Below are 8,443 nucleotides of genomic sequence, written 5' to 3' on the forward strand. Positions count from 1 at the left end.
TAAAGGACGTGAACATTACACAATTATTATTTTCCAACAACCTGCAGTCTTCAGGGCCCCTGAGGGTCTAGGGGCCCCAGGGCAGATGCCCACTTTGAGGAATAAAACTACAAGTTTTTTTTCTGTTTTTCATGATAAAAAGATTTGACAGTTATTTTAGTTCCTGTTTGTCTGTGGACACACTGTATTGGTTGTTGGAGATTAACCACCAGGGGGCGTAGTAGTTCTGGTTGGTTATAGATTGTTGTTTCAACACAGTGACACACCTGGATCACCGCTGAGCCCAGGAAAACCGATGAGTCCTGAAACACATCAGACAACAACATGACCACACATTCATAAACTGTAAAAACACAAAGTTTATCTTGAGCTGGAAATAGAATCTGAAATGTTTGAAGAATCCAAAGTGTTTGTTTTTTAATACCTTCCTGTCCGGGGTCTCCTGGGTCCCCAGGGATCCCAGGGACCCCATGCTGGCCCTTCAGGTATCGATGGTTCCAGACTGTCTGATAAAAACATGAGAAGACAGTTTGAATCAGACATCAGCAGTTTGCCCCACCCCGTTTTACTGACCACCCCCACTTCATGTAATAGCCCCACCCCCAGAACTTAACTCCACCCTCCAGTTGCTAACTCCATCTCCATATCCTAAACACAGCCACCTCTGCACCGGCTCCTCCCCCGCAACACATCTTAACCATGCCCAATCATTTCAGTTTTGTAATGACCCCACCCCACAACACTTAGCTCCACCCATTGCCATAACTCCACCCTCACAATTTAGTGACACCCTTCAGTTCACCCAGTTCTCATTTTATTGACCCCGCTTCCATTTAAGCTACACCCCTCCATAATGACTTCACCCCACAATTTATCCCCACCCCATTTTATTGACCACCCCCATTTAATGTATTGGCCAAATCCACACATCTTAGCTCCACCCTTCTTGCAGATACTCAACAACCTTACTTTTAATGACTCCACCCTCCAGTTACTGACTGTCATCTCCATATCCTAAACACAACCATCTTCGCACCGGCTCCTCCGCCACAACACATCTTAACCCCACCCAATAATTTAAATTTTGCAATGGCCCCACCCCCAACTCTTAGCTCCACCCCAGTGCATTGGCAATGCCCACCTGTTCTAATGGCCCCACCCATGACATCTTTAATACTTTCTTTTAACAAAGCCATTCTCACCACTTCCACCATCATCACACTAACACCACATCTTTACCCCTTCCTCATTTTATTGACCCCAAAATGTAGCCCCACCCCATTCTAGAAGCCCCACCCCCAAAACTCAGTGCCATATTTAGAAACGACTGCAACCCAGCAGAGGAACACACTCACCTCTCCTCGAAGACCTGGAAGACCGCGGTCCCCTTTCTCTCCCTGAGAACACAAACGTAAACAACGATAAATAAATTGAACCCAGTAGCTGCTGCAGTGTCACTTCCTGGACCTGGAACCTGTGAAGAACTCACCGGGGCGCCATCAATGCCAGCAGGACCGAAGTACCCAACGTCCCCGGGGTCCCCCTGGAGAGAAACAGACCGACAAGCAAGTTTGATGCTTCACAGATTAACACAGTTTATATAGAGAGCTAACAGTAGCTTAGCATAGTTGGTTACCGGTACTCCAAGAACTCCAGGGAGTCCGTACTTCCCTGGTCGACCCTGAAAAACAAACACCAGCATCAGTTCCAGGGTTCAGCTGAAGAAGAAGAAGAAGAAGAAGAAGAAGAAAAAATCTGGATTATTGATCATTTTGATACAACACGTCTAATTTACTGAAGGTGTTCACTTCAGCATCAGATCCTCCAAGACCTGATCCAGGATGAGAGCTGGAGCCTCCACAAATCAGACTAGTTCACCCAGGACTAGTCCCACAGAGTCTGAACCGGACTGAGATCTTTGACCTCATTCCTGAACCTGGGAGGATTATCTCGCTGGAAGAGACCATCAGGGAATCCTGTCTCCATTAGTAGAGACAGACCATCAGTTAGCCTTGGTCCAGGACCCTGACTCTGGTTCTGACCCAGTCCAGACCAGAACCACGTACACAGTCTGGTTCTACTGGATCAGTCCTCCTGCCTCTAACTTAACTGTGAGGATGAAATGTTCAACTTTCTGCCTCTGACTGATCCACTGGTCATAATGTTGTGGCTGATTAGTCTTTCTCTCTCACCACTGCTCCAGGACCTCCTCGATCGCCCTTCTCTCCTTTAATCGCCGGGTTCCCCGGGATGCCCTGGAGGAGAAAACAAACGCACTCAGACTCACAGGTAATAAATAAATAGATAAAGAAGAAGAAGACTGATGTTGGACTCACAGGAGGTCCACGACAACCTTTCTCTCCAGGGTCTCCTGGTTCTCCCTGAGACAGGACGACAGACAGTAATACACACTCATGCTGATACATGTGTGGGGACCCCGGACCCTAAAACCCAGAACCCTAGAACCTCAGAGCCTTAGAACCACTGGACCCCACACCAACACACCTTCAGGTCCTTGGGTCCTTCAACGTACAGTTTGATTCCTTTCTGTCCAGGAATTCCCCGAGGTCCTCGATCGCCCTGAAACCAGACACAGCTGATGGAGGTGGTGATGATGAAGATGAAGATGAAGGTGGTCAGATCAGACTCAAACCAGTCACCAAGCAGTGTGTATTAGTATCAGTATTAGTACTAGTATCAGTATCAGTATCAGTACTTTAAAGTATCATACCAGTATTAGTACTAATATTAATTATAGTACTAGTATCAGTTCTCATATCGGTATCAGTACTAGTATTAGTTCTAGTAGCAATATCAGTATTAGGATCAGTACTAGTATCAGATCTAGTATTATTATCAGTACTAGTATCAGTATTACTATAACTGTAGTATGAGTATCAGTTCCCATATCGGTATCAGTACTAGTATTAGTTCTAGTAGCAATATCAGTATTAGGATCAGTACTAGTATCAGATCTAGTATTATTATCAGTACTAGTATCAGTATTACTATAATTGTAGTATGAGTATCAGTTCCCATATCGGTATCAGTAGTAGTATTAGTTCTAGTAGTATCAGTACTAGTGTCAGTATCGGTACCTTCTCACCAGCAGGACCAGACGCCACCGGACGCTGACCTTCTTGACCCTGAACCAAGAACAGTCACAGTCACATGACCAGAACAGCCAATCACATCCATCCCATAATCAACATCTAGTTCTACCTTCTCTCCCGGTAACCCCGGCAACCCCGGGCGCCCCTGAAACACAAGCAGACGTCAGTTCATCCAATCATGGATTAGCGTTTAAATACAGTTAATTAGACTAAAATGGAACACACGGAATATCCGCTGGGTCCTGGAGGTCCTGGAGAACCTGGAAAACCTGGAGAACCTGGTGGCCCCTGCAACACAAATCAGCCAATAAGACGACATTGTATCATCTGAAGGAAACATTGTCTCTAAATGTTCTATTAGTGTTCTCTGAATGTTCCCTGTGTGTTCTTCTGGTGTTCTCCTAAATGTTCTATTAGTTCTATTAGTGTCCTCTAAATGTTCCCTGAATGCTCACTTAGTGCTCTCTAAATGTTCTCCTTGTGTTCTCTAAATACTCCCCAAATGTTCTGTAAATGTTCTCCTTAAGTTCCCTGAAGGTACCCTAAATGTTCTCTTTGTGTTCTCTAAATGTTGAATTAGTTCTTGTATTGTCCCCTGAATGTTCTCCTACTGCTTTCTAAGTGTTCTCATCATGTTCTCATCATGTTCTCCCTATTTTCCCTGAAGGTGCTCTGAGGTAATTTGGGGAGGACATTTAGTTTCTCTGGAGGTCTGACCTGTTCTCCGTTGGGTCCTGGTGGTCCTGTGACTCCTTTGATGTCCTGACTGATGGAGAACACGAACGACTCTCCCTGAAAGAAGCAGAGAGTTTATAAAGAGACACTGTCTCTTCTACTTCAGGATTTGGGTTCTGATCTGGGTTCTTCAGATGTACCTTCATCCCTCGCTCTCCATCACGGCCCTGAAACACAAACTCTGTTAGTTCCAGCTTCTCTCAGGGAACTAGCTTAGCATTAGCCTCATCAGACAGAGAGGGACTTACTCGAGGGCCGGGAGGTCCAGGGACCCCGGGGAAACCTCGGAACCCGAAATCCCCCTAGAACAGAGGAGTCAGGAGATCAGTGGGAACACAAACAATCAATATCTCATTGGCTTCAGATCATGTGATTCCACCTTTGTCCCATTGCATCCGTGAAGTCCAGGCCGGCCCATTGGTCCTTCATTTCCAGGGATTCCCTACAAAAAAAAAAAAAAAAACATCACCTGTAGAACTCATTTAGGGAATGTTCTCCTGGTACTCCAAATGGTTCTCAACAAATCAAATACGGTTCTCACAGGAAGTCCTGGATGTCCTAGAAGTCCTGGATCTCCTGGATGACCCTGGAGGTCAGAAACCAAACAAACATCATCATCATCATCATCATCATCATCATCACCATCATCACCATCATCATCGTCACCATCATCATCATCATCATCATCATCGTCACCATCATCACCATCATCATCATCACCATCATCATCACCATCATCATCATCATCATCACCATCATCACCATCATCACCATCATCATCGTCACCATCATCATCATCATCATCGTCACCATCATCATCATCATCATCACCATCATCATCGTCACCATCATCATTATCACCATCATCACCACCATCATCACCACCACCACCATCATCATCATCACCATCAGTCGTACCCTAGATCCTTTCAGTCCAGGACGTCCTGCTGCTCCAAGATCACCCTGAAAAGAATAGGATGAGGTTGAAGTTTCAGTCTTTAAACCAGTTAATCATAATAATAATAATAAATAGTCACTCATTACCTTTTCTCCAGATGGGCCGGGGTGACCTTCTTTTCCAGGGTAACCCGTGACTCCAGGAAGTCCTGGGTATCCAGGGTAACCAGACTCCCCCTGAGGAGACAGAACCAGGTGAGAGCAGGTGGAACCAGGTTGAGTCTGGACCAGACTTTCTGTTCTTTGCTTTCCTTTTTATTTATTTATTTACTTATTTTATTTCCTTTCTTTCTTTCTTTCTTTCTTTCTTTCTTTCTTTCTTTCTCATCATCTCAAGCGCCTTTGTCACCTGGAAGGTCTGAGCAGATCAACTCAGATGAAACTAAGGTGGAGCCGGCTAGAAGGCAGCCCACGGTAAACTGGGTCACAAGGTTCAGGTCTAAAGTAAAGAACACAGTCCGTCCTTCCTTCCTTCCTTCCTTTCCATCATGTCTCCAAGTCTCCAACCATGTGTCCCTGGTTCTGGTCCAGTGGTAGGTAGAGATCCATTAGAAACAGCAGCTGATACAATATTGTACTGACCACATGGTGGCACTGCTGCTGATTTACACACAGACTGAGACCAGGTCTGGAGACAGATTTTAATTAATGAAGACCAGGATCATTCGCTCACCTTTTGACCTTTGACCCCATCGCAGTGACAGGAGGACGTCCCACTGCAGTAACACACCTGGAGAGACACAAGGACACAGGGACATCAACAGAAGACACCTCATCCTTCTCCTGTCCTATCTCCTGCTCCTTCTCCTCCTCCTCATGTTTCTGACTCCTTATCTCCGAGACAAACCCAAACATGTGCAGGTGCAACAGTTCAAACATCAGTCTCCTCCTTCTCTTATCTCCGTCTCTGAGTTGGGACATGTAGGGACATGAAGGGACACGTCCTGGAGGAGACGTCCCGTCTCAGACCCCATCAGATTAGTTGAGGAGGACACATCTGACCCTCATCACCTCCCTGAGTTCACACCGTCGTCATCTATCCATCTATCCTGGTCTCCATGAAAGCCACCACATCGACCTATTAACCATCAGCTCAGTGAGTTTTAATAGAACACCTGTCCACGTTCCAGGTGTGAGCCAATCAGGACGCAGCACAGAGACGACACAGGGTTCATTTAAAGTCTTTAGGTCCAAGTGTTCACAGAAGAATATTGGAAAAGAAAGATCATATGTAGAGGGACCTAATAACAGAGGGACCATTAGTGACTGTTCTCATGGAGGGTTAAGGTAGAGCATTAAAGGTTTAAAGGTAGAGGGTTAAAGGTAGAGGGTTAAAGGGTTAAAGGTAGAGGGTTAAAGGTAGAGGGTTAAAGGTTTAAAGGTAGAGGGTTAAAGGTAGAGGGTTAAAGGTAGAGGGTTAAAGGTTTAAAGGTAGAGAGTTAAAGGGTTAAAGGTAGAGGGTTAAAGGTAGAGGGTTAAAGGTAGAGGGTTAAAGGTTTAAAGGTAGAGGTTAAAGGTAGGGTTAAAGGTAGAGGGTTAAAGGTTTATAAGATAGGTTAAAGGTAGAGGGTTAAAGGTTTAAAGGTAGAGGGTTAAAGGTTTAAAGGTAGAGGGTTAAAGGTAGAGAGTTAAAGGTTTAAAGATAGAGGGTTAAAGGTAGAGGTTTAAAGGTAGAGGGTTAAAGGTAGAGAGTTAAAGGTTTAAAGATAGAGGGTTAAAGGTAGAGGTTTAAAGGTAGAGGGTTAAAGGTAGAGGGTTAAAGGTAGAGGGTTAAAGGTTTAAAGGTAGAGGGTTAAAGGTAGAGGGTTAAAGGTTTAAAGGTAGAGGGTTAAAGGTAGAGGGTTAAAGGTTTAAAGATAGAGGGTTAAAGGTAGAGGGTTAAAGGTAGAGAGTTAAAGGTAGAGAGTTAATGGGTTAAAGGTAGAGGGTTAGAGGGTTAAAGGTAGATTGTTAAAGGTAGAGGGTTAATGGGTTAGAGGTAGAGGGTTAGAGGTAGAGGGTTAAATGTAGAATGGACGTCCTCACACATAGAACCAGGGACCGAGTGTTGGAGGCAAAAACAAAGAGAGTTTTGAAAAAGAGAGACTGTTTATTTCCTGTCTGACATTCTTTTCACATTCTTTTATTTCCTCGTTGGACTCAGAGGTCAGAGGTGAACGGAGCAGGATAGATTATTCTGAGCAGGTTTCTGATATTTCTTCTTGACATTAATTAAATTAAATTAAAACCAGGTGTGAGTTCCTCCTTTAATGGTGCAGGTGAGGAGGAGGAGGAGGAGGAGCTATAAAGGCTGTTGCCCTGTGATTGGCTGACCTGAAAGTCACATGTTACATTTCATCAACAAAAACATCAAGACAGAGAAATGACAAACAAGGATCAGAGACAGGAAAAAAGAAATTATTAAACAAACTATTAAAAAAACAAATACATAAATAAATAAAAGAAAGAGAAAGACATGGATTATTGAACAAACTATTAAAAAATAAATAAGTAAAAAAGAGAAAGACATGGATTAAACAAACTATTCAAATAAATAAATAAATAAAAAGAAAGAGAAAGAAAGAAATTATTAAAATAAATAAAAAGAAAGAAAAAGAAATGCAGAGAGAAATATATTAATAAAGAACGAAATAAATAAACCAATAAATTCTATTGAATGAAAAACGTTTGTGTGAATTCTTTAAGGTTATTTGCAGAGTCTGTCATCTGTCAGTCAATTAACCATTTCACCAAACAATTAAACAATCAATTAATCAACCAGTCAAACAATCAGGGTCCTGGTAGAACCGGGTCTGACTCACCCTCTCAGCGGAGCAGCACAGCGTCAGAACCAGAACTAGAAGCAGCGGGACGATCCTCCTCCTCGAGCCGCCCGGAGCCTCCATCCAGGCGGACACGCAGCTGCAGAGTCCCCGCTGTGCAGACCGACTCCCCGGAGGGACTCACAGCGGCTCGGCTCGGGATGGCTGCCAGGCCCCGGCTCGGTTCGCTTCGGGGTTGGTTCTGGTCCAGTCCAGAGAGGAGGGAGGGAGGTGGGGGCGGTCCGCGCTACTAAGTCAAGCCGCAGACAAGCAGCCTGGTCCGGGATGGAGGGAGAGAGTCAGTCCGCTCCATGGAGGAGTGATGTGTGGATCGATATCGAAGTATCGATACGTCGGATACCACATTTCTGTGCTCTAAAATCGATTCTCGAATCCAAATATCGATACTTTCGATACTTTAGTGATTGGAGGTGATGTAGAAACACAGTGGAAAGTAACTAAACTACTGAGTTGTGGCAACACAACAAACCTTGTGAAACTCCTCGGGTTGAATCTCAGAATAATGATGAGGAGACAGAAGAGGAGAAAACAGGGTCACAATTAACATCAACAGCTGACAGTGTTCATGTATAGTAGTTCTTAATAGTTAAACAATCATTTATTTAGTGGTGTTATTATTTTACCCATTTCTTTTTTTAGTGTCTGAAACAGCATTTCCACATATTTTTATGATTGTGTCGCTGTTTGGTTTTTCTGTTATTATATATTAGCTCGGTATATATATAGTAAATGAGGCCACTACCTAAACATACTTCAGAGATTACGGTAAATACATGAAATACTCTGATGTCTTGTATTCTTTATGAAGCTACGGTT

General features: G+C 43.9%; 1 protein-coding gene across 1 annotated transcript in view; it reads right to left on the reverse strand.

The window, feature by feature from the left end:
* col4a3 (collagen, type IV, alpha 3) overlaps positions 1 to 7,924 on the reverse strand; it is a 28,561-nt gene extending 20,637 nt beyond the window's left edge. Inside the window, exons 1-20 of the mRNA XM_047593210.1 lie at positions 7,607 to 7,924; positions 5,479 to 5,535; positions 4,893 to 4,982; positions 4,767 to 4,811; positions 4,390 to 4,434; positions 4,228 to 4,290; positions 4,097 to 4,150; positions 3,989 to 4,015; positions 3,831 to 3,905; positions 3,339 to 3,401; positions 3,223 to 3,258; positions 3,099 to 3,146; positions 2,506 to 2,580; positions 2,337 to 2,381; positions 2,193 to 2,255; positions 1,637 to 1,681; positions 1,490 to 1,543; positions 1,356 to 1,397; positions 425 to 506; positions 267 to 302 (exon numbers count right to left, since the gene is read on the reverse strand). Coding sequence (XP_047449166.1) covers positions 267 to 302; positions 425 to 506; positions 1,356 to 1,397; positions 1,490 to 1,543; positions 1,637 to 1,681; positions 2,193 to 2,255; positions 2,337 to 2,381; positions 2,506 to 2,580; positions 3,099 to 3,146; positions 3,223 to 3,258; positions 3,339 to 3,401; positions 3,831 to 3,905; positions 3,989 to 4,015; positions 4,097 to 4,150; positions 4,228 to 4,290; positions 4,390 to 4,434; positions 4,767 to 4,811; positions 4,893 to 4,982; positions 5,479 to 5,535; positions 7,607 to 7,690 — 1,129 coding nt within the window. The 5' untranslated portion in view covers positions 7,691 to 7,924. The remainder of the gene's footprint in view (positions 1 to 266; positions 303 to 424; positions 507 to 1,355; positions 1,398 to 1,489; positions 1,544 to 1,636; positions 1,682 to 2,192; positions 2,256 to 2,336; positions 2,382 to 2,505; positions 2,581 to 3,098; positions 3,147 to 3,222; positions 3,259 to 3,338; positions 3,402 to 3,830; positions 3,906 to 3,988; positions 4,016 to 4,096; positions 4,151 to 4,227; positions 4,291 to 4,389; positions 4,435 to 4,766; positions 4,812 to 4,892; positions 4,983 to 5,478; positions 5,536 to 7,606) is intronic.
* Positions 7,925 to 8,443: the final 519 nt, after the last annotated feature.

This window comes from Mugil cephalus, chromosome 9, assembly GCF_022458985.1.
Source record: "Mugil cephalus isolate CIBA_MC_2020 chromosome 9, CIBA_Mcephalus_1.1, whole genome shotgun sequence".
NCBI classification, from domain to species: domain Eukaryota; kingdom Metazoa; phylum Chordata; class Actinopteri; order Mugiliformes; family Mugilidae; genus Mugil; species Mugil cephalus.